The sequence below is a fragment of the Podarcis vaucheri genome, assembly GCF_965113315.1.
Source record: "Podarcis vaucheri genome assembly, chromosome: 6".
NCBI lineage: Eukaryota > Metazoa > Chordata > Lepidosauria > Squamata > Lacertidae > Podarcis > Podarcis vaucheri.
The window spans coordinates 102,590,428-102,618,195 of NC_138764.1; the positions used below are offsets into that span (position 1 = coordinate 102,590,428).

Here is a 27,768-nt window from a genome sequence, read left to right on the forward strand (position 1 = left end):
TAACAGTCCCGCGTGATTGTAGATTACCTCTTTTGATAATTATTGCTTCGTGCTTGGACAGATTTTTTCCCTTCCTTTTTTGCAACACCAGCTATTTTCATATTTAATTGCGTCCTTCAAGTATTTGGGTGGGCCACCAATACTGGACTTTCCTCAAGTACTAGCTTTCTGTTTCCCCAACAAGAGAGCCGGAGACATCTGATATTTTGCCCAGAAGACCAACCCGCCGAAGCCAGTTCTATTATCACCACTGACACACACGCGTGGTTGGTGTAGAACTTTGAATGCTTTTATTACAAAAATATCTTGCAAGCGAAAAACAAAAACAAACAACAAAAAAAACCCAAACGAACTTAAGGTGCAATTCATACAAACAGTCACCTATAATTTTTTTGATCCACAACAAATATATCCCAATACGGCTTCATTTTTCGTTTTTCTTTTCCTGGTCCCATTTTCCTCCCTGCAAAACCAGGGCCAAGAGACTAGGCTCAATAGAGTGGTTTGTAGCCTCCCACTATGGGCTAAAGCTCTTGGCATTCCATCTCCCAAGCTAGGGTACCATTGAACTTCTACACATTCCCATCCGACACCGCTGAGGAGGAGGGTGGCAGTGGAGTGTTTGGAAACAGAGGAACCGAGAAGCTGGTATGACATTTCTGCCTTGACTAAGGACCAAAGTAAATGTCAGGAGAAGCTCTGGAAGCCAAAAATGGCAGCCAGAGGTCTTCCTTCCTCCCCATCTCCCAAATAACACCCAGCTAGCTTACGAACATCCTGGTGTCATGGCAACCTGCATCTTCCAGCAGCCAATGATGGAACCATAGAGCATCGCGATGGAACCATATGAGGAACCATAGAGCATCAGTACAGGTCTTAAGATGTCCGTACAGGTCTTAAGTTGGAGGGGAAGTTACCGAGGGAGAGGAGAGTTGTGAACGTGTGACTGCCATTTTGGACAGCGGCTGTTTGCCTCCTGAACCATTGGCTTTGGCCTCGACGTCCTTATGCATGGTGTACGGAAGGAGCCAAGAGAATGTGGCCGAAAGGACTTGTCTTTGTGACCTCAGAAGGGTGAGATGCCACCATGGCTTGCCGTTCCCAGAACTGTATCTGCCCAAACCACACTCATACCTCTCCTTTCTCATATTAGCAATACAAGTGCCTACTGGCATTTTATTTTTTTTAATTTTAAGCGCAATGTCATCAGTATCTCAAAATTCTTCCCATCACACATTTATTTTGAGCAAGGGTGAAGGAAACTGTGGTCCTTCCATTGCTTCTGGGCTGCAACTCCCATCAGCCCCATCCAACATGGCCAGTGGGCTGATGGGAGTTTTGAGTCCAAGTGCATCGGGAGGGTCACAATTATCACCCATCCCTGCTTTACTGACCCAAGGAGGAGTTGATCCCGTGTCCCAAAGCGTCATTGTGAATAGGCACCTTCTGGAAAAAGGAGAAGGTGTTCTTGGATGGTTCCACTTTGTGTCTCCACCAGAAGACACTGGCACATTTTTGAGACACGGAAGTGACAAGAGAGGCCTGCCCTGTGTCTTTTCAATGTGAAACCCATCGAGATTTGCTCATCTTGCTGAAGAACTAGCAAATCGGGCTAAACTCTTCCGAGTTTCGATTGCCTTCATCCTGGATCTCGCAATCTGCTTGGGTCAAACTTAAGGTAGGAAGATCTGCAGTAGAGAATTTGGAAGACGTCACTTCTCTGCAACCCTCGCCTCCTGTTCTCGTTCCCCCACTTCCTTCTGTTTCCGCAGAGTGCCAGTTAGTTCCTAAATTGCCTTAGTTTTTTGTTTTGTTTTAAAAGGAACACAGAGCCACAAATAAAATAAAATAAAAACAAGAAGAGGAATTTTGGTTACTGGCAGCAGGAGTCACACAGGGTAGGTTATGGTGGGTCAAGTCACCATGGGGGAGAGGACAAGTTTTAAGAGACCCCCCTCTCTCTTCCCCAGCACTTTATCCCTTTTTAAACTTTGCTTTTGTGCTTGTCACACTAGTGCTAAGTACACAGTACTACACCCACTTACAAAGAACACACACAAATACTGGTATTTTTTTCTCGGTTTTTTTTAGTTCTAAAAGGAGTAAACAGTTATAATGCTGAACAGTCAACACAGGTGGTACGACGGTGTTTCGGGCAGGGTGGGGTGGGGGCAGCCCTACTTCCCATGGGGGGCAGAGAGGTGCTATTCCTTGTCCCAAGTGCTCCCCCAACCCTGCCCCAAAGGCTCTTTCGGAAAGAAAAGTGAGCAAGACCACCAGAGGAAGGGAGGACAACAGCATGGATTCGGCCAAGAAGGAAAGACTGAAAGGCAAGAGGAGGTTCTCTTGGCATGGCGGGGGGTGAGATCACGGGGAGGGCGGGAGCAATCTGGGCTGCCAAAAGGTGTAAACTCTAAACTTGCTATGAGCTGCCTGTTTTAGTAGCCTCATGAGAAGTTTCACCCCACCCGCGCCCCCGTGGGGGCATCGGCCCAGCTAAGCCACTCTACTGGCATTGACCCCAAACCACCTTTCCTCTCCTCTGTCAACAGTCATAGCACCATAATCACTCGCTGCTGTTCCCCTGTGGTCCTGGGGTGGGGCCCCCCAATGTTTGCTTGGGCTACTGCACATTTGTGAACTGTGCAAAACAACAATGATAACGAAACCAAAATGGCTGCAAGAAAAACGAGCCATGATGCAGCCCAAGCAGAGTAGCAGGTTGGGCTTGTGAGTGTGTTTGTGTTGTGTTAGGGAGTGGCTTTGCAGGAAAGATACGAGCGGATGGAGATCTGCCAGGATGGAGAATGGCTGGCTTGGAAGCTCTCTCTTCTCTTAACCACGCAACAGTGGTGGCGGTGGCAAAAATCAGCTTTCAGAAGCACACACACACTCTCACACACCTCTTGCAGGCCTTAGTTCTGTTGTGAAGGTTGCTGCCCCTACTTAGCCAAATCTGGGAGGGGTCAGCCGAGGAACCAGGCAGAACATGGCAGAGACGGGAGCGGACAACGTGGCTTTGTATTTCCTAAGGCCTATCACAGAGGCTGCAAGACACGTCCAAGGTCACCCCTCCCCAATTCTAGACACACGTAGGGATGAAATAAAAAAGGCGGATTAAAAAGAAATAAAAATGAGGAGCAGATTGACACACCTAAAATGTGTTCTACAGATTTGGCTTTGCCAGAGATCGGTCCCTGGGGTTGGGCAAGATCGATGGGTTGTCGTGGAACAGCCTTCACCAGCCTGGTGCCACTAGATGTGTTTGGACGGCAACCTCCACCAAGATCAACAGGTGATGGGAGTCAAAGTCCAAAACATGCGGACACCAGGTTGGCAACTGCTAGCCCAGAACAAGCTGCTGTATCTCCAAGAGGCACTGTCCCAAGACGTACTGTCAGGGGAAGATGGAGGAAAATACATCTGTGGACTAGAGAGATACAAAGTGAATCAGATGCCATCATGAGCAAGAAAGCAGGCTTCCTCTTCCTCTTCCTCCTCCTCTTCCCAGAAGGACCTGGGGAAGTGGGCGTTTCCACCAAGTCTTGATGTGGGTAGCGTCCACTTGCTTCTTCCCACCCCACAGAGCTAGCTGGGGCTGCCAACTTGGTTTTGTTCAGTCCCCATGAGGGAAAAGAAAAGCTTCTCAAGGTGGCATCTGAGAGGGTTTGGTTGTCCCAGAAGAAAGTGGAGAGAAGGCCTTTAGCTGGCCAAAGCTGAAGAGAGAGGCCTGCCTGCCTCCAAGGTGACAACTCGCCACTTGCTCCGTGTGACGTGTTTGGATGAATCGAAAGAAGAGAGTTATGGTCCCAGTGATAAAAGCTGTGTTAGATCCTTAGTTGGTCTAGGCACCTCCCGCCCACCTGATAACCAGGGGATGAAGAGGCACCATGAACTAGCCCAAGTACCAGGATGCAATTGTGTGTAGCACCAATTAGTTTCCTCCTTGACCTTGGCTACGTACATTAAGTTCCACTCAAAGAAACTGCAGGAACCGCTCCTTGGCAGGCAAATCCCACTGCTCCTCAGTTGAGACTCAGTCTGGAGACAAGGCCAAGGATCCAACCCTGGCAAGGGAGGTCTCCGACAACCCCGCAAGAGGGCCGGCAAGCCACAGAGAGCTGACGGCGTCCGCCAGGGATCACTTGCCCCGAACCTGTACGCTGGCGTATTCTGAGCTGGTTTCCTCCGGCTGCGGGGCAGGTCTCTTGGGAGCTTTGCTTAGGTGGACCATGTCCAAATCTGCATAGGTAACGTTCTCGTCGTTGGGCGCTGGCGGGACAGTCTGGATGCTGGCGTATTCAGACTGCTGGCTGATCTCCACCACCTGCTGGGGGCTCTTCTTGGGCGCCTTTTCGAAGTTCAAGTCTGCATAGGTGACGTTGTTGGGATCAGGCTCCTGAGGAGGCAAGAAGGAGAGGGAGAAGTCAGTAAGAAGCACGAGAGAAGGCCCACAGGACGATGGGAACCTGCCGCAGCACTGTTGCAGAGCATCTTGCTTTGCAGGCAGAAGGTCTCAGGTCCAAAGACAGAAGCACTTTTTTGGATGATACCCAGCTCTACCTCTCCTTTAAATCGGAACCAGTGAAGGCGGTGATTGTCCTGTATGAGTGCCTGGAGGCGGTTGGAGGACAGATGGCAGCTCAAAGATTGAGGTTGGATCCCAACAAGACAGAAGTACTGTTTTGGGGGGAAACGGGGAGGGCAGGTGTGGAGGACTTGCTGGTCCTGAATGCTGTAACTGTGCCCCTGAAGGACCGGGTGCATAGCCTGGGAGTCATTCTGGACTCACAGCTCTCCATGGAGGTGCAAGTCAATTCTGTGTCCAGGGCAGCTGTCTACCAGCTCCATCTGGTACGCAGGCTGAGACCCTACCTGCCCGCAGACTGTCTCACCAGAGTGGTGCATGCTCTGGTTATCTCCTGCTTGGACTACTGCAATGCGCTCTACATGGGGCTACCTTTGAAGGTGACTATAAGTAATCCAGAATGCGGCAGCTAAACTGGTGACTGGGAGTGGCTACTGAGACCACATAACACTGGTCCTGAAAGACCTACATTGGCTTCCAGTATGTTTCTGAGCAAAATTAAAAGTGTTAGTGCTGACCTTGAAAGCCCTAAATGGCCTCGGCCCTGTATACCGGAAGGAGCTTCTCCACCCCCATTGCTCAGCCCAGACACAGAAGTCCACCACCTTTGGGCAGTTCTTTCATTGCAAGAAGTGAAATTACAGGTAACCAGGCAGAGGGCCTTCTCAGTAATGGTGCCCTCCCTGTGGAACATCCTCCCATCAGACGTCAAGGAGATAAGCACCTATACAACCTTTAGAAGGCACCTGAAGGCAGTCCTCTGTTGGGAGGTTTTTAATGTTTAATTACGGTATGTTTTTATATGTCTTAGAAGCCGCCCAGAGTGGCTGGGGCAACCCAGTCAGATGGGCAGGGTGTAAGTAATAAAATTATAATTATTATAATTGTTGTTGTTAAATCCCTGGCATCTCCAATAAGTGCTGGGAAAGATTCCCTTCCTCAAAGAGCTGGAGAGCTGCTGCCAATCAGGGAAGGAAATACCAACCTACATGGACCACAAGGCAGCCACTTCCCATTAGGTCAAAAAGTCCTTCTCGTCTGGCATCCCGTTTCTGGCAGTGACCAATCCCAGGAGCGGCTGGCGAGCAGGGTAGACTCTGAAGACCTGGCAGCCTGGCATCTACCATCTACTGGGATGCTGAGACCGGGGCTGGTCCAGGCCGTTTTGCTGCTTCAGGTGAAACGCTAGACATTGTCTCCCACCTTGTCCTCCTCTGCGTCTGGCTGCCCTACCACTGCAGCTGCCGCCTTCACACTTGCCTGACGCAGTGGCCAGGAGGAGGCAGGCAGCGGCAGGTCAATGTGGGTCTAGAGCAGCAGTGGGAATGCCAGATGGTTTGTGCTGCTGTTTCTGAACACCCTGCCCTCGCCCGCCCAGGGTCCCGGGCTGTGACACCACTGCTGCCAGGCCAGGTTCGCAGTGGGGCAGAGACTCTGCCCCACCATATTTCCTGAAGCCCTATCCATCTCTATCTGTCTTAATTTAATAGGTGTCAATAACTTTCAATTCAGCAGGTTTATTTGTTTTAATTGCTTAATTGTTTAAGAGTCCGCAAGCCTTTTTTAAAAAAAAATTAACAAACTAATTAACGGAATGGCAAAATTAGTTTCATACCGTCTGATTCAATTTAAACTGTGCGAGCCACTTTTTAAATATTTAACAAAGCAATTTGCAGAGTGGCGGAATGTGCTTTTTCTTAATTAGAGATGTAGGGGACGGCCTCCCGGTTTAGCCTCCTCCCTGACCAGCTAGATATCTATGTGCAGGGATTTCTTCCTCCCCCTTTCTCCAAAGGGGCAGCACCACATGCCTGCCCTGCCCCCCACCTGTGGACTGAAAATGCTTCGGCTCGGGAACAATTTCACCACGTGATCTGTTGTTTTTGCAAGACTGGCTCCAAAGGAAAAATAAATAAAAGGAATCTTACTGGGGGTGCTGGGAGATGCAAGAACAGCTGCTATGAATTCAGAATAATAATTAAACACACACACACACACACACACACACGCACATAGAGCAATGTGAGCATTAGACTGGGTTTAGGGTTTTTGGCAGCCTAGATGAAGCTATAGACATCACTTCTCCCATTGTCCCAAAGGAATGACATCTTCCCGATGCAAAGACAGCTGTGTACGTACGTGAGCAGCTACGAGGCTGGAAGAAAAACAGCCACGCGCAGGGCGGAGGGGGCCTGGTTTGCTCAGCGAAATCGCACAATCGCGCCACACAAAAGGGGGCCTCTAAAAATAAGCCCTCGCCTGGCTGCCGTGCAGCTGGGCCCTTTCAGAAGGGAGCGACACTTTGTGATTATTTTGCGAAGGAAACAAACAAGAACATCAACAACAGAAAAGGGTGGCCGTCAGCAAGTCTTCAAGGGCGGTGGTTACAATCCCTGTTGTAAGGCGGCAGGGGAGAGACTCCGACGCAGACAAAGCAGGGTTCTAGTCCTTATTGTCTAGGGGGTGGGAGTGCAAATGTTGCCTTGGAAGTACGGGATACAGATGTGGGGACACGGAAGCACAGTTTTCCAGAAAAGAATGACGAAGGGACAAATTCCTGCAAACAAGCCAACGGAGGGACGAAGCTGCCAGAGTCACAGAAATAATCCACCAAGCCAATAAAGGTTGTTTTGAGTGGCGTCGGCTTCCTGGCAGGTGTTTTACCTGAAATTCTTTAACTGGAAAAGCCAAGGAGGCTTTCTGCAAATAAAAACAGGGGTTCTGCCATGGAACGGCAAGCAGGGCCTCCTCTCAAACCCTCCTTTTTTGGAAAACCCTTTCCTGATTGTACTATGGGTTGTTATTGTAGGTTTTTTGGGGGGTGCCAGTCTGGATGATGCCCTGAGTCCCTTCTTTGTTGTGGGGTCCTGTACCCAGTGAGGTTAGAATCTGACAAGTGGAGTTTGCTGAGCTAGTCACGAGAGGTTTCTTCATATGAAAATGACCTTTGCTGGACACTTACGTGTCGTCATCAGCATCCCAAAAGAATGAGCTAGGTTGCAAGAGTGACAACTGAGTGATGGGCAAAGAGGTGCCCATCACATCACTTAGCTGCCAGGTGGAGACACCAGTTTCCCCATACACTCTTCCAACAAAATATTAAAATGCAATAGTCCTTCAGATATTAAAAGATTCCCTAAGGAAATCAGCCCTGAGTGCTCACTGGAAGGACAGATCCTGAAGCTGAGGCTCCAAGACTTTGGCCACCTCATGAGAAGAGAAGACTCCCTGGAAAAGACCCTGATGTTGGGAAAGATGGAGGGCACAAGGAGAAGGGGATGACAGAGGACGAGATGGTGGGACAGTGTTCTCGAAGCTACCAGCATGAGTTTGACCAAACTGCGGAAGGCAGTGGAAGACAGGAGTGCCTGGCGTGCTCTGGTCCAGGGGGTCATGAAGAGTCGGACACGACTAAATGACTAAACAACAACAATAACCACAACAAACAGGGCTGCCTTCAGATGTCTTCTAAAAGTCTGGTAGTTGTTTTTTCCTTTGAAACCTTGTGGGAGGATGTTCCACAGGGCGGGTGCCACTACCGAGAAGGCCCTCTGCCTGGTTCCCTGTAACCTTGCTTCTCGCAGTGAGGGAACCGCCAGAAGGCCCTTGGAACTGGACCTCAGTGTCCGGGCAGAACGATGGAGGTGGAGACGCTCCTTCAGGTATACTGGGCCGAGGCCGTTTAGGGCTTTCAAGGTCAGCACCAACACTTTGAATTTTGCTCAGAAACATACTGGCAGCCAATGTAGGTCTTTCAGGACCGGTGTTATATGATCCCGGCGGCCACTCCCAGTCACCAGTCTAGTGGATTCAAAGTTTTTAAAAATATGAAACCTTCAGGGAATATTCTCATACCAGCTGTTTCAACATGGAACCCCTGTGTTTGGCAGAGAATTCTGGGGCACTCAGTTTGCTCACCCTGTTTCTTGCACCTCACAGTATCCTGAGTCTCTTGGAGAGTGAACTTCAGAACACACCTAGCACTCCTCTGAGGCTGGGGCTGAAGCGGAGGAATTCGGATTGGTTTACATGTCAATGCGAACCTCCCTAATCTTGCACTCCCTGAAACGGCAAGCACACCGAAAGGCATCTATCCTGTGAAAGTCACACTTCTCTTCAAATTTTGCGATGCATTACTCCAACCAAAAAAACCAAAACCCCTGCATAAATATATTTTGGGGAAAGGGTGTATAGAAATGTCTATCACCAGTGAAGACTGCTTTACGAAATTGTGTATGTCAGCAAAATGCCATGCGAAAATGGGCAGATTAGGATACAGTGGATGTCATTATCATGCACTATATTATTATGCGCTCTCATATTAGGATAAAGCGCGAATTAGGATAAATTAGAATAAATGAGCACTAAAGAGTTGATGAATTTTAGTGAGGGATTCACTGATGAGGAAATGTGTTTTTCTACAGGCATCTGGTCGGCCACTGATCCAGCAGATGCTTTTCTTTCTTTCTTTCTTTCTTTCTTTCTTTCTTTCTTTCTTTCTTTCTTTCTTTCTTTCTTTCTTTCTTTCTTTCTTTCTTTTGCTCTTAAACTGAATTTAATATCTGAAATTGACAGATCTGCCCAAAGGGTGATCTAGACGATCAATGGGTCTGGAAACCAAGCCTGATGAGGAACGATTGAAGGAGCTGGATATGTTTAGCCTGGAAGAGAGGAGACTGAGAGGAGATACGATAGCCATCATCAAATATCTCAAGGGCAGTCACAGGGAAGAGGGAGCAAGTTTGTTTTCTCCTGCTCTGGCCCCGAACCAATGGATTCAAGAAAGAAGATTAAACACCAGGAAGAACTTTCTGACAGTAAGAGCTGTTTGACTCTCCTTCACTGGAGGTTTTTAAGCAAAGGCTGGGTAGCTATCTGTCCTGAATGCATTAGTTGAGATTCCTGAATTGCAGGGCGTTGGACTACAGGTAGATGACCGTTGAGGTCCTTTCCAATTCTACAGTTCTAGGAATCTATAATTACCTGTCTTGTCTCCCTGCACCAAACTCCAGATGAAGCTGCCATCTATGCATGTGCTCTAACCTGCTCATGTGCAACGGCTATCTCAGACGGACACACCTCAGCTTCACTGCTTCAGATGGAAGTTCATTGGACAGAAAGTGCATCAAACAGAGGCATTTCTCAAGAAACTACAGGGTACAGGTGGATTAATGGCTAATTTCATGTGCACTTGGCTTCAAACACCAACACTGCCTCTGCTCAACATCTGAAGAAATTTAGAAGAACTTACCTGATTTGCTCCCCCAGAAGCCTTCTCAGATTCGTGCAGCCTAAAGAAAAATGGACAAAGAAAGTCAAACAAATCACCCAAGAGTAGAAGGCAAGCCTAACACAGTTGTTTCTTCAATAAAATAAAATAAATGGCGCCACTTCCTGCTTCTTAAGTCCTCTACTGAGGCCTCTTGGACCTGCAAGGGGAGTGTGCACTGCTGAAAATTCTCCTGCAATTTCCTTCCCAATGGGAATTCTTTCCCCATCTCTCAGTTTGCTCAACAGAAGAAGGAACCTTGATGATGCGAGTTTGTAAAAAAGCCAGAGGAAGGTTGTGCTAAATGGAGCTGGTAGACACAACCAGCCAGCCACCCAAACTCTAACCATTACACTAGTTTAGTAGTTTCCTGTTCAAAGCAGAAGCCCAGACTTACCTCACAGATGTGGGCTCTTTATCTAGAGAAAGGAAGAAGAAGAAAAAATCCCATGTAAGATGGAATATATATTTTTACCTGGGTTCCAAGCAATGCCTGCCCCACTATAGATGCAGACCCGGCCAAGTGTGTGTTTGTGTGCATGGATGGGCTTCACAACAGTGACAACAAAACAACCTCCCCCTGCCTGAGTTAAGACTCCCTGTTCTGCTGTGTCTCATAACTCAGAAGGTAATTTTGTGCTTTTTTTACACAGCTCTTCTCAATTTCGTAGCTCATGAGCAGATAATCAAGTTTGCCCCATTTTATATTTTGGCCTACCACGTCCCAGTTCTTATTTTGGACCTGGCTTTGTTTTTTATTATTATTATTATATTTTTATTGATTTTTACATATCATTCCCAAAGATCATATAACATATTTTCTTATCTTATACAATGTTTTGGACTTCCATCAACCACATCTGAAGATTTTTCAATCTTGATCCCTTAATCTACATTTCATTCATTTCCTTATTACTTTTAATAATCCTTAACTAATAATTCTCTTCATAATCTTCGCTGCGATATTTCGCATAGTCCTCCTTACAAAACTTCTTGCAGTCCTACTAGCGTAATCCGTTTATTACAATTGCTTTTCAAATAGTTCAAATATCTACTCCAGTCCTCTGAGAACCTCTGTGGACCTGGCTTTGTTGCTGAACCTCTCAGAGGAGGTAGGAGGGAACAACCAAGTCGATTCAGGAAGCTTGAAGTCTCTCCATGCTGGTCGTGGAGGTGGAAATCAGTCTCTGAGCACCACAACATAGTGATGGAGAGGGAGGGAGGCTGAGGAGGTGGTAGGCTGGGTTGGACCACTACTCCTGGGGTGTGTGTGTGTGTGCAAATATTGCTGGAGCTTTAGACCTATCTGCACTATTGGAGACCGTGATATTGGGCATAACTCTTTCACACACTGTTTGCTAAATTAAAATCTCTCCCACCTTCCACCTTCCACCATGCAAGGAATTATTGCCCAGCAGGAGAAAACAGAGACAGGTACAAGTAGTGATACCTTTCCCTTGCTGAGAAGGGCTCAGAAGACCATCTGATGAAGCTGTGTTGGGAGATCCAGGAGAGATAAAAGGAGATGCTTCATCACATCAGACATGGCACTTAGTCAAACTATGACTTTCTCCCTCCTCTATGTGACATCCTTTTATATATTTGATAGCCATGTTCAAATATAGAAAAGGATGTCACATAGAGGAGGGAGAAAGGTTGTTTTCTGCTGCTCCAGAGAAGCGGACACGGAGCAATGGATCCAAACTACAAGAAAGAAGATTCCACCTAAACATTAGGAAGAACTTCCTGACAGTAAGAGCTGTTTGACAGTGGAATTTGCTGCCAAGGAGTGTGGTGGAGTCTCCTACTTTGGAGGTCTTTAAGCAGAGGCTTGACAACCATATGTCAGGAGTGCTCTGATGGTGTTTCCTGCTTGGCAGGGGGTTGGACTCGATGGCCCTTGTGGTCTCTTCCAACTCTATGATTCTATGAAACTGACTCTGCCAAGATGATCACCACCAACCTGGGTGGCTTCAAAAGAGGATCGTGCTAATTCACGGAGGGTAAGGCACGGTGGCTATCAACTTTGCCCAGTGTCAGAGAACACCCAGGGGTCCTGCTTGTGAGTCTATGGTTGGCGCTGTGAGAACCAGATGGTGGACTAGGTTGTCCTTTTGACCGAACTAGCTGCCAGAACATAAGGATGGCCTGCTGGATCAGGCCAATGGCCTACTGAGTCCAGGATCCTGTTCTCACAGTGGGAAACCAGGAAGCAGGACCCAGGCAGAAGAGCCCTCTCCTCTACAGGTTCTTGGTTCTTCTTACGTTGACCATTCCTCTGTCCCAACAGCCCCCAAATATTCTCTGACTGTCAGTCCCTTTCAACCACCACCTTCCTCAGTACGTCCGTATCAAACAAAGCCAGGTGATCATAACATGATCTTCAGCAGATGCCAGGGTGCCAGTTAACCCAACCAGGAGGCAGCCTGCTCCCTCACCTCCCACAGCATCAGGAATAGCACCATCACAAGTCTCTCCCTCCTCTTTGCCACCAGTTAAATACTCAATAATTAGAACTGCCAGATTCTCACCTTCTCCCAAAACTTTCCTTGCTGACACTTTCAAAAGAAAACCCATATTTATTTGTACGGGCGACATACGACCCAGGAAATTCCTATCGGATTATGCATTGAGTCAGAGAGACCCCAAAGTCCAGTTTGGCCACTCAGTGTAATGAACTTGAGCCGACTGTCGATGGGATCACAAGAGGCCAAGGATGGCAAGTGCCATGATGTTCTGGAAGCACTTAAATTGTGTGAACTTAAATTGTATGAATTTAATCTGTTTAGCCTGGAGAAGAGGAGGTTAAGGGGTGATATGATAGCCATGTTCAAATATATAAAAGGATGTCACATAGAGGAGGGAGAAAGGTTGTTTTCTGCTGCTCCAGAGAAGCGGACACGGAGCAATGGATCCAAACTACAAGAAAGAAGACTCCACCTAAACATTAGGAAGAACTTCCTGACAGTAAGAGCTGTTCGACAGTGGAATTTGCTGCCAAGGAGTGTGGTGGAGTCTCCTACTTTGGAGGTCTTTAAGTAGAGGCTTGACAACCATATGTCAGGAGTGCTCTGATGGTGTTTCCTGCTTGGCAGGGGGTTGGACTCGATGGCCCTTGTGGTCTCTTCCAACTCTATGATTCTATGACCACCAGGGGCTCCTCCCCACACCTGCTGCTATGGGTCCCACAGCCATGGCATTGGGGGTAGGGACCCCATGCAGGGCCAACAGTTCATCCAGTTTGTGTGCCTCTATGTACCCCTGTGGGTGATCCAAACTGGACCCAATTGACCCAATGGCATTCCAGGGGGTTGGACTCCAATTCTACGACACAAATGCAACAAATATTCTTTTTACCCTTGTTATGCCTTGCATGGATGAAGTAGATGATAGTCACCACCAATACCACCAGGAGGGCACAAACCACGGCGCTGATGATGTAGATTTTCTTTTCATCTGCAAAAAGATTGCATTGATTTAGCTGGCAACTGGTGTCCTGCTTCCCCATCTCCGTAGCTCAGTGGTTTAAAGCATCTGCTTTGCATGCAGAAGGTACTCTAGGCATCTCCAGGCAGGGCTGCGAGAGACTCATGCTTGGAAACCCAGGAGAGCCACTGCCAGCCAGTGTGGACAATACTAGGCTAGAAGGACCAATCCCTTTATCGGGGGAATTACAAACTGCATAATAACAACAACTTTAGGGGTTTTTTTGTTGGTACCAGTCTGTCTTGAGAGACAATGGAGTTTGCCTCTGGGACTGAAGTCAGACTTTGGCCTTAGCAGCACCAAAGTGACCTCTCTGGGGCGCAAGCCTGGGCAGCGTGTATAGAGGTCCTGGGCTGCCCAGATGACAAGACCCCCCCTCAGCCTCACTGGTGGGGTCCAAAGGAAACAGAGCAAGACACTCAGCACCAGCTTGGCCACTGGAGGGAGGTGTAAAGGTAAAGGTAAAGGGACCCCTGACCATTAGGTCCAGTCGTGGCTGACTCTGGGGTTGCGGCGCTCATCTTGCTTTACTGCCCGAGGGAGCCGGCGTACAGCTTCTGGATCATGTGGCCAGCAGGACTAAGCTACTTCTGGCAAACCAGAGCAGCGCACGGAAACACCGTTTACCTTCCTGCCGGAGCAGTACCTACCATATTTTTTGCACCATAACACTCACTTTTTTCCTCCTAGAAAGTAAGGGGAAATGTCTGTGCATGTTATGGAGGGAATGCCTATGGGTGGCATGCCTACGGATTCTCCTCCTCTAAAAACTACGTGCGTGTTATGGTCGGGTGCGTGTTATAGAGCGAAAAATACGGTATTTATCTACTTGCACTTTGATGTGCTTTTGAACTACTAGGTTGGCAGGAGCAGGGACCAAGCAATGGGAGTTCACCCTGTCACGGGGATTCGAACCGCCAACCTTCTGATCGGCAAGTCCTAGGCTCTGTGGTTTAACCCACAGCGCCACCCGCGTCCCATTGGAAGCAGGTGTACAAGGTGCCAACCAACCCATCTTAGGGTCTCCACTCCAGATTTGCGTAGCGTTTACCCCTTAGCCTTTTCTTCTCCCGAAGGCAAATGTACATAAAACAATATGGCTTTCAATTTGAACTTAGCCTGATTTTTTATGCCCCTTCCTTCCATTCCCCTTTTTATTACCCGCTCTGGGATCCCACATCTAATTTCCCCCTGGTCTCCTTGCTGGCCCAAATAGGACTAATTTAGTCAGCTAGCCCTGGTGATCATCTAATGTTTATTGGGTGGATTTCCCCCCTAAATTGATTTTTTGAATTCTGAATTTATTGTTACTCACGTTTTATACTGTATTTTATGCTGGGTTTTTTTGCATCAATTAAGTGTTTTAAATTTGTTGTTAGCTGCCCTGAGCCTGGTTTTCTGAACTGGGAAGGGCGGGGTATAAATGAAAATTTATTATATTATTTATTAATTAATATAAAGCACTTAGCAACAACGCCCAGAGAAAACAAGCAAATATTGAAAACAAGGACACGTAACTGAATTTTGAGTCTGGAAAGCCTTGCTGATACAAAAGGAAAAGTTTTTAGCAGGCATCTGGTGGGGTTTAGCAAGGGTTGCTCCCTGGGGGACAGGAGAGGAAGTCTACACAGGAGTATATGAAGCAGCCTTAGGTGGAGTCATTTCACTGGTTCCTCCAGGCCTGGACACTCTACATCAAGAGTCCTCCAAACCTTTTGAGCTTAGGGCCATGGAAGTGTGTAATGGGCACCAAACACACACACATTTTTCCCACAAAAAAATGCTGGCGATGCTCAGGTCTCCTCTCCAAAACAGGCAGGACACCAACCCAACAAACAAACAAACAAACAAACAAACAAACAAACAAACAAACAAACAGGCAGCACCAAAACCCCACACATCTCCCCTGAAAGCTAACCACAATCTCACTTTTTAAACCCTTGCTCTATCCCAGGTGTGGGGAACCTTTGGCCCCCTAGATGTTTCTGAACTACAACTCCCATCATCCCTGGCCATTGGTGATGCTTGCTGGGGCAGATGGAAGCTGTAGTTCAGCAACAGGTGGAGGGCTAAAAGTTCCTCACATCTGGTCCACGTTCACTGGCAGTGACTGTCCAGGAAACCCATGACTCTACCAGGAAATGTTGGAGATTGAAACTTGGATCTATTGCATGCAGAGTGGCTGCTTTTCCTGTGAGCTATAGCTGCTGCCCGTTAGGGTATGAAGAGGTCTGAAGGCAAGAAGGCCTACACACAGAGAGACAGACAAAAATGAGAAATTTAAGTCAACACGGATCAAGGGGGGGGCGGTGAACACCTACCTGGCTCCATACTGACGCTTTCACTTCCTTCAGTCAGCACCCTGATGTTTAGCACTGACGTTTCAGTCGCTACAGGCTGAGAGTTTTGTGTAACCAGGCAAGTAAATGCAGACTGGTTCCTGTCTTCCGTGGCATTCAGCTTCAGGGAGCTTCTGAGGGTGAATGTCCCATCCCCGTTCTGGGCCATGGGCTCAGCCGTTCCTGTTTCACTCAGGCTGCTGTTCAGAGTCAAGGCCAAGGTTGTGTCTTCTGGGTAAAATCCTTCCGCGCTGCAGCTGAAGGTCACCGATTCGTTCAGCGGGACGGGGTTGGCTGGGTTGGCTTCCAGCTTCACTCTGGGTGGAACTGTGTGGACAAAGGCAAAGAAATCAGAATGAGGACCTCAATACCCCTGAGGGGAAGTGGTTGCCAGACTCCAGTGCGGGCTAGAATTGCATTCCTGGTAGAGGTGGATATCATCTCCTAACACCAGAGCTTGGGGACAACCAGTGAAGCAGAATATTGGAATATTCAGGACCCATAAAAGAAAGTCCTTCTCCATACAGCCTGTAAACAATGGAATTCATATCTGCAAGAGGAACTGACGGTCACCAACTTGGATGGCTTTGAAAGGGAGTTAGACAAACTCATGGAGCACAAGACCACCAATGGTGACAAGTCACAGTGGCTTTGTTCTCCTCCCCTCTTGGAGGAAGTAGGTCTCTGAATAACCAGAGTGAAATATACTCAGAGTCGCAAAGTGATTTCATGCTCTTTATTCAGCTCATAGTGGTGAGGAGGAATGAATGAATGTCCCCTCAGAGTATCTGCTTTATATACATTATTTACACAATGGGCTGCACATGACTGGTTAATTCTGGAATTCTACTGTAAGCCAATCAGGTTGTGGATTCACTTATATCTGGAGCATGATTGGGTGCTTCCTGCCAACCAATCAGACTGCTGCATTGTTCTTGGACCAATCAGACTGCTGCATTCTGAATCCTATTGTTCTAGGACCAATCAGACTGCTGCAATTTGGATCCTATTGTTCTAGGACCAATCAGACTGCTGCAGTTTGGATCCTAGTCAACTCAGTACATAACACCCCTCCCCTCTAAGTTCCAGTCCTGCCCGGGAGTTCACATTCATAGTCCTCAAGGTATGCCGGCGGCCTACGTGTGCGTTGCGGCCTGTGGTGTTCCCTGGTCTGGGGTTCAGGTTCTGGCTCGTGTTCCAAGGATGCTGGCTGTGATGGGCCTGTTTGGTCTGGCGCAACCGGCTCGCTCAGTCGTGGTTCTGGTTCCGGTGTCCTTTCGGCCTCGCGGGTCCTCTCTGTATTTACTGATTCTGCCTCTCCTGCTGGCCCCTCCTGGTCTATGGGCCTCACTGCCCCTCTGTTCCCTTGGGACTCCTCTGACCTTTCCTCTTCCTGGTTTTCTCCTGGGAATCATCGCCGTATCTGGTCGCAGTGGCGGCGCCAGCATTGCCCCCCATCTGTTAGCACCTCGTACGACACGGGGCCAGTGACCCTGGTGACTGTGGCGGGTACCCATGCTGGGCCTGCCCCAAAATTCTTTGCGTACACTGGGTCCTGGGCCTCGAAGGTCCGGGGGTTCCTGCCTTCCCCCACCACTACCTCATCCTGAGCTCTATCGGGGTGAAGGCGGTCCAATCTGATTGCAAGGCGCCGACCCATTAGTAGTTCAGCAGGGCTCCGGCCAGTCGTTGAGCTGGGGGTGCTGTGCTGTGCTAGGAGGAATGTGGCAAGGCGGTACTCCCAATCCCCTTGCGTCATGCGGCGAAGGGTGTCCTTGGTGGTCCGCACCATGCGTTCTGCTTGGCCATTGGTGGCAGGGTGGAATGGTGCCGAACGGATGTGGCGGATGGCGTTCTGCGCTGTGAAGGTTTGGAATTCTCCTGACGTAAATGCAGTCCCGTTGTCTGAGACGAGAGTGTCCGGGAGCCCGTGGGTTGCAAACAGCCTGCGTAGTACCCGGATGGCTGCGGACGTGGAAGTGGACGGTACCAGTGCGACTTCCAGCCATTTGGTGTAGGAGTCCACCACTATGAAGAATGTTTTCCCCTGAAAGGGGCCAGCGAAGTCCACATGCAGGCATGACCATGGTGCTCGGGTGCACTCCCAGGACTGGACTGGGGCCCTTGGGGGATCTGGGCGGGATTCTTGGCAGGCCTGGCAGTGTTTGACCCAGGCCTCTATCTCTCCATCGATCCCTGGCCACCACACATAACTCCTGGCAAGGGCCTTCATTCTTACTACCCCTGGGTGTGTCTCGTGTAGGGCTGTGAGGACCCTTTTGCGGAGGGGCTGGGGAACAACGACTCTGCTTCCCCATAACAGGCACCCCTTGTGGGCTGACAGTTCATGTTTGCGGGTTGTGTAGCCAGCGAATTCTGGCCCAGGGCTGCTGCTGGGCCATCCCCTCCACACCCAGTCCAGGACCCGGGATATGACCCTATCTTTCTTGGAATGGTGTGCAACTTCTTGTGCCTGAATGGGGCGGTCGGGAAGCAGCTCCAGGCTCATAACCTCTTGTGCAGGTGCTGGGTCGGGGCCTGTTTCCGGTAGTGGTAGCCTGCTGAGGGCGTCCGCATGGCCCATTGCCTTCCCCGGGCGGTGAATCAGTGCATACTGGTAGCTGGCAAGGAAAATTGACCACCTGAGGACGCGAGGAGACAGCACTTGGGGGGTCTGCTTTTCAGGGGCAAACAAGCCAAGCAACGGCTTGTGGTCAGTCACCACGGTGAAGGGCCGCCCGTACAAGAAATCATGGAATTTTTTTACTCCCTTCACGATTGCCAGACCCTCTTTGTCTATTTGTGAGTAGTTCCGCTCGGTTGTGTTGAGTGTCTGGGAAAAGTATGCCACCGGTACCTCTCTTCCATCCGGGAGTTGGTGCCCCAGGACAGCGCCAATGCCATAGGGTGAGGCGTCGCATGCTAGCACCACCGGCAGCCTCTCGTTGAAGTGTGCCAAGACCGAGTTTGAGACAAGCAAGTCCTTGACTGCCTGGAATGCGGCCTCCTGGCGCTGGCCCCACACCCAAGGGGCCCGCTTGTCCAGGAGTCTGTGTAGGGGCTCTGCTACCGCCGCCTTGTGGGGAAGGAAGGAATGGTAAAAGTTCAATAGTCCCAAGAAGGCCTGAAGTTCAGTCTTGCTCTTGGGTGCTGGGGCATCACAGATGGCCCGTACCTTGTCCCCAGTCGGGTGGACCCCTTCTGCATCCACCATAAATCCCAGAAAGTCCACCTGAGGCACTCCTAGTAGACATTTTTTCCCGCTTCACCTTGAGACCCGCCGTCTGGAAACGGTGCAGAACGGTGCGGAGGCGGTCCTCAAACTCCTCTGGTGTGGGCCCGGCAATCAACACATCATCGAAGAAGGGGGTGACGCCAGTAATCCCTTTAAGGAGCGAGTCCATTAGATTCTGGAATATGCCTGGTGCCACACTGACACCGAATTGCAGCCGCTTTACCCTGAACGCTCCTCTGTGCGTCACAATTGTCTGTGCCTCTGCTGTGGCCTCATCTACTGGCAGCTGTTGATATGCTTGGGCCAAGTCCAGCTTGCCAAAAATTTTCGACCCAGCCAGGGTGGCAAGGACATGGCTGACCACTGGCACTGGGTATGCATGGGCCGTGAGGGCCTTGTTTATGGTACATTTGTAGTCTGCGCAGATGCGGACCGAACCATTAGGCTTGACGGGTGTGACGATTGGAGTTTCCCAGGGGGCATTAGGCACCGGCTCCAGCACTCCTTGCTCCACGAGGCGGTCCAATTCCTCGTCTATACGGGGTTTCAGGGCGAACGGGACCCGGCGGGCCTTGAGCCTAACCGGTCGTACTGCGGGGTCAAGCTGTAGAGCAATGGGGGGGCCCGTATACTGTCCCAATTTCCCATCGAAAACCCCTGGAAATTCCTTGCAGATGGCGTCCACGTCCACTTGTAAGGTAGTGTGGTTCACCCTGGTGATGGCTAGCCCCAGTGGTCCAAACCATGCCAATCCCAGTAAGCTAATGTAGGGGCCCTTGACCACAAGCAAGTCCAGTTGCCGCATCCGCCCTCGGTATTGCACCCTGAAGGTCCCCACCCCCATTGTGGGGACCTTACGTTTCTGGAAGTCCCGTAGGGTGAATGGGGCCGGCCTGAATTTGGGACCCCCAGTAGGACACAGTTTCCTTAAGGTCTTTGCCGAGATTATGGATAGAGTTGAACCCGTGTCAAGCTCCATGCTGCATGGGGCCCCCTCTATCTGTACCTCTACATAAATTTTCTCTACGTTGGGGTGGGGCAACTGGTATACCTGGCAGTCCGTGAGCTCCGTCGAGTTGCCTTGGTGCGTTGGGCCCCGGGACCTGGGGCTCTTGGGTTGGTCATCTGATGCCTGGCGTCGGGTGGGCTGAGCCCGACACACCCGGGCGATGTGTCCCGATTTTCTGCACTGCCTGCACTCTGCGTTGCGGAAAAGGCAGCTCCTCCTCTCGTGACTCTCCCCGCAGCTTGCACAGTTTCCTCCTTCTCGTCGAGGCAGCTGTGGTGTGTGCGCTGCTTGAGTGCGCTGCTGTACTCGGTGCACCTCCTCCCTGTCGGATCCTGAGTCGTCGGTGAGGTCTTCGTGGTGGACCCTCGGTTGGGATGGCAGGCTCGGCCGTGCCTCTTGCGTCGACCTCTCGGCAGCTTCCGTTGCCAGGGCCTCCTCCAGAGCGACCTGGAACGTTAGGTCCTTCTTAGCGTAGAGGCGTCGTTGCAGCTTCTCATCCTTCAGGCCACCGACGAGGCGGTCACGAAGCATGTTCTCCAGCTCTGAGAAGTTGCAGAACCGGGCGGCTTGGCGGAGAGAGGTCACAAACCCAGTTATGGTTTCCCCAGGGGCTTGTCGCTTTGCGTAGAAGGCATTTCGACGAGCCACCACTGAGGGCTGCGGTGAAAAGTGCCCCTTCAGCTGTTCCATTATTGTTTTGTATGGAACAGTAGCGACGTCTTCAGGCGCAAGGAGAGCCCGGGCGATTTCAAACGTCTCCTCTCCGCAGACGCTGAAGAGTATCGCCCTCTTCTTGGCGTCTTCTTCGTCGGTGACCCCTTTGGCTTCTAGGAGGAAGGAGAAACGGGAGGCGTACGCTTCCCAGTCTCCAGATGCTGGGTTGAATGGCGAGAAGTTGCAGTTGGCTGCCATTCTGAGATCCTTGTGTCCCGGAGCTGAAACCTGGATACACGGTGCGAGGCAGCGGTGCGGCAGGTGGCGGTGCTGCGGTGCTGTGTGTGGCAGTCAGCTCAGCGGGATCCCACCTTCGTCGCCAGTGAAATATACTCAGAGTCGCAAAGTGATTTCATGCTCTTTATTCAGCTCATAGTGGTGAGGAGGATGAATGAATGTCCCCTCAGAGTATCTGCTTTATATACATTATTTACACAATGGGCTGCACATGATTGGTTAATTCTGGAATTCTACTGTAAGCCAATCAGGTTGTGGATTCACTTATATCTGGAGCATGATTGGGTGCTTCCTGCCAACCAATCAGACTGCTGCATTGTTCTTGGACCAATCAGACTGCTGCATTCTGAATCCTATTGTTCTAGGACCAATCAGACTGCTGCAATTTGGATCCTAGTCAACTCAGTACATAACACAGAGGCTGAGAATCTCAAGTGGGGAAAGGGCTGTTGTCCTCATGCCCAGCTTGTAGGCTTCTCACTGGGGTACTGGGTTGGCTCCTAAGGAAAGAGAATTCTGGATGCGGTGGGTCTTTGGTCTGATCCAGCAGCCAGGCTCCTCTTATGGCCTGTGTGGTTTTGATTTGCAGTATAAAGGGGAAGGGACAGATATTCCTCAAAAGCAACCTCCTAACCCCATCAGCTCAAAATTTTGCCCTTTGATCCTATCGGGTCGTATCCAATGTTAGAGTAGACCCATTGAAATTAATGGACATGGGGAAACTTTGGTCCCTTTTATCCATGGGTCTACTCGGAGTACAGGGCTCCTCTAGATTTCATTATCAGTTGTTCTTGGATGGACGCTGGTGGGCATGTGGACTGTGGAGACTGGACAAGCATCAAACACACATCTGATCTCCTTCAAAACTGGCGTGTGGATGTGTCTTAGCGTCCATCTTAGTAGCAGGAAATGCTTCCCCCCTTTAAATTAATGGACCTAAGGGCCGAAGTTAATGCTTCTTATGTACCAGTGGCAATTTTTTTTCTTGGAGCAATTGAGAGCAAAGAAGCAGTATAGTGGAGGCAAAGAAGCAGTATAGTTGTCCCCCTCCAATGGAGCTTCTCCAGCAAAGGGACCAGCACGTACCTGTGTCTAATGTGTAGCTTGGCTCAAAGTTGCCACCTCTCCTTTAGAGAAAAGGCTCATCTCTGCATGCTGAAGTCATGGAGAAATCCCTTTGGCAAGAAAGTCCACCGGGGGTCTCCAAGTCTCCTGGCCAATCAACTCCAAGCCCTTGGTAAGCCAGGAGAACCCGTTCATACGTACTAAAACCCTCCAAGTTACACCTGGATATACTATTCTCAACTCTACCAAGGAAAGATCTGGGCAAAAACAAAAAACATTAGAGATCTGGGCCAAAACAAACAAGATGAATTTTAACAGGGAGAAATGTAAAGTATTGCACTTGGGCAAAAAAATTGAGAGGCACAAATACAAGATGGGTGACACCTGGCTTGAGAGCAGTACATGTGAAAAGGATCTAGGAGTCTTGGTTGACCACAAACTTGACATGAGCCAACAGTGTGACACGGCAGCTAAAAAAGCCAATGCAATTCTGGGCCTCATCAATAGGAATATAGCATCTAGATCAAGGGAAGTAATAGTGCCACTGTATTCTGCTCTGGTCAGACCTCTCCTGGAGTACTGTGTCCAGTTCTGGGCACCACAATTCAAGAAGGACACTGACAAACTGGAACGTGTCCAGAGGAGGGCAACCAAAATGGTCAAAGGCCTGGAAATGATGCCTTATGAGGAACGGCTAAGGGAGCTGGGCATATTTAGCCTGGAGAAGAGGAGGTTAAGGGGTGATATGATAGCCATGTTCAAATATAGAAAAGGATGTCACATAGAGGAGGGAGAAAGGTTGTTTTCTGCTGCTCCAGAGAAGCGGACACGGAGCAATGGATCCAAACTACAAGAAAGAAGATTCCACCTAAACATTAGGAAGAACTTCCTGACAGTAAGAGCTGTTCGACAGTGGAATTTGCTGCCAAGGAGTGTGGTGGAGTCTCCTCCTTTGGCGGTCTTTAAGCAGAGGCTTGACAACCATATGTCAGGAGTGCTCTGATGGTGTTTCCTGCTTGGCAAGGGGTTGGACTCGATGGCCCTTGTGGTCTCTTCCAACTCTATGATTCTATGATTCTATGATAGCAAATCAAGCCATAGATGAGAAGCTTCATGCTGCCCCTTTTTCAAATCTTGCTCAAAGTCTTAGTAGACTCTTAAACACCCCTGTTGGATCAGCCTTTGGAAGCACGGCAATGCATAGTGGAGATGAATTTATTAGTTCAGTTGATCTGTCCCTTCTCCCCAAAGACCCCAGAGCGTTAAACCCCTCTCCCAATTTCTTCTCCCTGGCATCCCAGATCTGCAGCCCCTTCCCCATCCTTGCACTTGGTAGCAATGCAGAAGGGGAAGCATTGCGGATCTGCCTTCTGAACACTGCGCACTGCGGCCGGTTCTGGAGAAGGAGAAATGCATGGCGCATGGGAGAGGTGCTGCGTGGCAGCAGGAGTGCTGGACTGGCTCCACCTGCATGAGCACTATGAGCACCTGCCTTGTTCTTTTATATATATTTTTTGAAATAATTTTCATTTGATTTTACAAGTCTAAAAATGACAACCATACATATTCACATTTGTAGATTCCTCCGAATCTCTGGACTTCCCACCTTCCCTTCCATAGGTCCTATTATTGTTAACCTTTTCAACTGATTATTATTCAAGAATCCATGATTTACTGTATTTTTCGCTCCATAAGACGCACCTGACTATAAGGCGCACCTAGTTTTTAGAGGAGAAAAGGGGAAAAACCCCATTTTGGGGAGGGATCAGCTCAAAGTTGTGCAGCTTCTTTTGCAAAGGGGAAAAGTCCCCCTTTTTTGAGGGTCAGCTCAAAGTTGTTGAGCTTACTTTGCAAAGGGGAAAAAAACCCTGTTTTTATGGGGTTCATCTCACAGTTCTGCAGCTTCTTTAGGAAAGGAAAGGGAGCCGTTCCTACAGTTTTCAGACATATAATCTAATCAGCCAGTCACATGTCGCTGGGGAAACAAACGGCCTCCGTCTGCAGAACATCCAACAATGGAGGGCTGGGCAAGGGGGCGGAAAGGGAGCCAGCGATTGACCACACATTCGCTCCATAAGATGCACAGACATTTCCCCTTACTTTTTAGGAGGAAAAAAGTGTGTCTTATGGAGCAAAAAATATGTTATATTGCTCCATTATCTCCATAGTACTTACTACATTACAAGTAGTAATGCTTGGCAGGGGGTTGGACTCGATGGCCCTTGTGGTCTCTTCCAACTCTATGATTCTATGATTCTATGATTCTAAGTGTTATTGCAATTCTGCTAATGTTTTCATCTGCTCCAAGATAAATTATAAATTTTCCCCATTCTTTGTTGACGTTTTGGTCTTCTTGGTTCCTGAGCTTTCTGGCCAGTTTTGCCATTTTGGCATAATCCAGCAGTTTAGTTTGATATTCTTCTCCAGTAGGGACCTTGTTTTCTTTCCATCTCTGGGTTAGCAACATCTGTGCGGCTGTCGTCACGATGCCTTGTTCTTTTATAATGGCAATGGCACCCACCATTCTGACAATGGTGCCAGAACAGAGTTCCAGTGATTTCCGGCTGGAAAAAAAAGCTCTGCTTGTTCCCTACCCCCTCCCTCTCAGGAACCAGCAGTGAAGCTCGCTGCTCAGAAGGCAGGTGAGAAACACCATGATACCTCAGCCGCCCCATCAAATGCAATGATCCGCCACCCCACAGCCAGACCCCCCACCAGTCTCTGTACCTCGTAGGATATCTCCAAGTTTGAAAAACTCCCGCAGGGGACTCCGCAAGGTCGCGTGTTCAATCTGGCAGATGAGCTGGGACTTCACATCATCTCTTGTGAGTGGCACCTGCGTGGTGCTCAGCACTTGGTAGGAGATGCTGTCTCCTTCTGGCAGAACGGTGGGCTCTGGGGACACGATCCTGGTGTTGTCCTTCAGCCAAGTGACTTTGATGGCTCGGGGGGAGAATCCATTCGACGTGCAGCTGAAAGTCGCCGAGGTCCCAGATAACACTCTGCTCGCGGGACCCTTGATGGATGGCTGGGATGGCGTGGCTGTGGGAGGAAGCATCAACACATCACCTGGTGACCCTTGCAGGATAGGACCCATCACCAATCCCAAGGGAAAATCCTTTTCCAGGCCAGTGGGCACAGTTGGAATTTTAAGAGAGTGCCATGGGTGCCAGTCACAAGGCAGCTGCCTTGGGGTTTGTGTGTGGCAGAACACAATGTCTTCTACTTCTAGAGAGAACAGTGCAAAATGGTGTGGACATCCCTCTTCCACCATTGTGGAAAAGGCCCCTTCATCACTGTGCTTGATCCCAGTGAGAAGCTCTTTGCCCCTCTCCTTCTTCCCTCAGCTGCCCAGATGATTAATCGACCAACTAGGAAATCAGACCAGGCTGGGACAGAGTCAGGCCCACCTCTTCCCTTGGTCCACACCCCTGGCATCCAATGCACTGTGGCCCTTTGTAAAGGGGTGTATTTAATGAAGGAATGGCCAAGGCAGTGCAAACGGGAACCGAGCAGGAAGAGCCAAAGGCCTTATTGCGGCCTTTTGAGAGAATACTTATTGTGACCTTTCATGGCGCCATAGGCGGCGTTGGTTGATTCACTGATGCTTCCAGGTGCTGCCTCAATGCAGTGGCGGACGAACCCTCTCCGGCACTCAGGGTGGGACGCCAAGGGGCAGAGCAAACTGCCCAGTGACGCACCCGCAGCGACTATACAGGCTGCCGCCCACGCAGGGCATCCGTACGGGCTGCCGCTCACGCGTGCTCACTCTTTATGGGCTGTGGGCTCATATGGTCACCATGCGAGAGGCAGCCCGTACGGTCGCCGTGTGAGAGGCAGCCTGTATGGATGGCACGTGAGAGCAGCAGCCCATACAGATGCCCCATGAGCGGCGCCCATATGGACTGTGCACGCCCTTGACCACTCTACAGCTGGGGTGAGGCAGGGGCCATCTTGTTACCCCCTCCCAGAGTGGCACCCGGGGACGACGGCCCCTCCACCCCCCACTTTGTACGCCCCTGCCTCGATGTCTCCTGTGCCACAAACTCTCCGCTCCAGATGAAATAAGTAGATAAAGTAAATTCCATTTCTGCAGCCCAGTCCAAGGGCTCAAGAATGAGTCCTGGATAGCTAGGAAATTCCCAGGTGTTTAACTGAGTTGTCCCATTCCCTGGCAGATCAAATATTCCCATCCCCCACACAAGAGGCTCTCCACGTTGCTGACTTGCCCAAAGGGGTTAAGTACACATTACAGATAGAGGGACGCGGGTGGCGCTGTGGGTTAAACCACAGAGCCTAGGACTTGCCGATCAGAAGGTCTGCGGTTCAAATCCCCGCGACGGGGTGAGCTCCCGTTGCTCGGTCCCTGCTCCTGCCAACCTAGCAGTTTGAAAGCACGTCAAAGTGCAAGTAGATAAATAGGTACCGCTCTGGAGGGAAGGTAAATGGTGTTTCCGTGCACTGCTCTGGTTCGCCAGAAGCGGCTTAGTCATGCTGGGCACATAACCCGGAAGCTGTACGCCAGCTCCCTCGGCCAATAAAGCAAGATGAGCACCTCAACCCCATTGTCAGCCACGACTGGACCTAATGGTCAGGGGTCCCTTTACCTTTACCTTACACATTACAGATAAATGCTTATAATGACATCTAGGTTTTCAAAATATGAAAAGCAGCTGTAGGAGGAGGGAGAAAGGAGATTTTGAGCAGGATATTGCCCAGCACTGAAAGAGTTATGCATCCTTTCTCCTTCCACTGCGCCACTACTCAAACATGCGACCCACAAGGCTCTTTTTTGCTTTTTTAAAAAGGTCCGAGCCTCATTAGATGCCCTTGTATGTGGAGCTTCTGGGGTGAGGGGGGCAGATTATCCTCCTAGGAAACAAAGAGAAATTGAGGGATACTTACCAATCACGGAAACCTCAGTGCCCACTCCCGATTTTAATTCTAATTCTTGGGATCCTGCCCTGTACTTGACACAGTAATAGGTCCCGGCATCCTCAGGTCGGATGTTGCTGATGCGGATGCTGAAGTCTGTTTCTGATTCAGGAACAACCCTGGTCACACGGGAAGGATATTGTCCTCTTTCACTGTAAATGGACTGTTTTCTGTCCGACCCCTTGTGCCATTTCACGCCTCCTGGTGGACCAGTTCCTCCTACGGTACACGTCAGAGTGAGGGTCTCTCCTGCGGACACAGACAAGGGTCCTGGGGGCTGCAGAACTTCCAAATCTTGGCCTTTGGCACCTGCAGCAAAAAATAAATTGTTATAGATTTCCTCTAAAGAGTAATCACCCTTCTCCTTGTGGCAAATGAATGACTCAGGACTTCAGTGCCTTAAGGATACCTCTTCTCATACAAACCGACCCGGACCCTGCGCTTGTCATCCAAGGCCCTTCTCTGTGCCCCTCCCTCCCCAAGAGGTTCGGAGGGTGGCAATACGAGAATGGGCCTTTCCTGTGGTGGTTCCCCATCTGTGGAATGCTTTCCCCAGAGAGGCTCGCCTGGTGCCATCATTGCCTGTCATAGATTCACAGAATCATAGAGTTGGAAGGGACCCTGAGGATCATTCAGTCCAATCTCCTGCATTGCAGGAATATGCAGCTGTCCCTTACAGGGATCAAACCTGCAACCTTGGCATTCTCATCACCATGCTCTGTGTTTAGGTGGCAGATGAAAACATCCCTCTTTACTGGTCTTTGGCCATTAAACAACCCATGACCCTTTAAAAGTGGAGGACTGTCATTATTTTTTCCCCCAGTGATTGTATTATTGGTTGTTGTTGTTGTTATGCTATGCAAATTACAAAATACTACTACAAAATCCCAC

General features: G+C 49.7%; 1 protein-coding gene across 7 annotated transcripts in view; it reads right to left on the reverse strand.

Annotated features, from left to right (window-relative positions):
• Nucleotides 1–267: 267 nt before the first annotated feature.
• Nucleotides 268–27,768, reverse strand: part of LOC309534137 (tyrosine-protein phosphatase non-receptor type substrate 1-like) — a 125,966-nt gene continuing 98,465 nt past the window's right edge. For 6 of the 7 annotated variants that reach the window (XM_082226176.1, XM_082226174.1, XM_082226173.1 and 3 more), the window contains exons 3-10: nucleotides 26,848–27,186; nucleotides 24,670–24,984; nucleotides 15,665–16,009; nucleotides 13,215–13,313; nucleotides 11,308–11,349; nucleotides 10,255–10,276; nucleotides 9,840–9,879; nucleotides 268–4,399 (exon numbers count right to left, since the gene is read on the reverse strand). In XM_082226176.1, the coding sequence (XP_082082302.1) occupies nucleotides 4,142–4,399; nucleotides 9,840–9,879; nucleotides 10,255–10,276; nucleotides 11,308–11,349; nucleotides 13,215–13,313; nucleotides 15,665–16,009; nucleotides 24,670–24,984; nucleotides 26,848–27,186 (1,460 nt within the window). In that variant the 3' untranslated portion in view covers nucleotides 268–4,141. The remainder of the gene's footprint in view (nucleotides 4,400–9,839; nucleotides 9,880–10,254; nucleotides 10,277–11,307; nucleotides 11,350–13,214; nucleotides 13,314–15,664; nucleotides 16,010–24,669; nucleotides 24,985–26,847; nucleotides 27,187–27,768) is intronic. The other variant, XM_082226177.1, reaches the window with a different exon arrangement.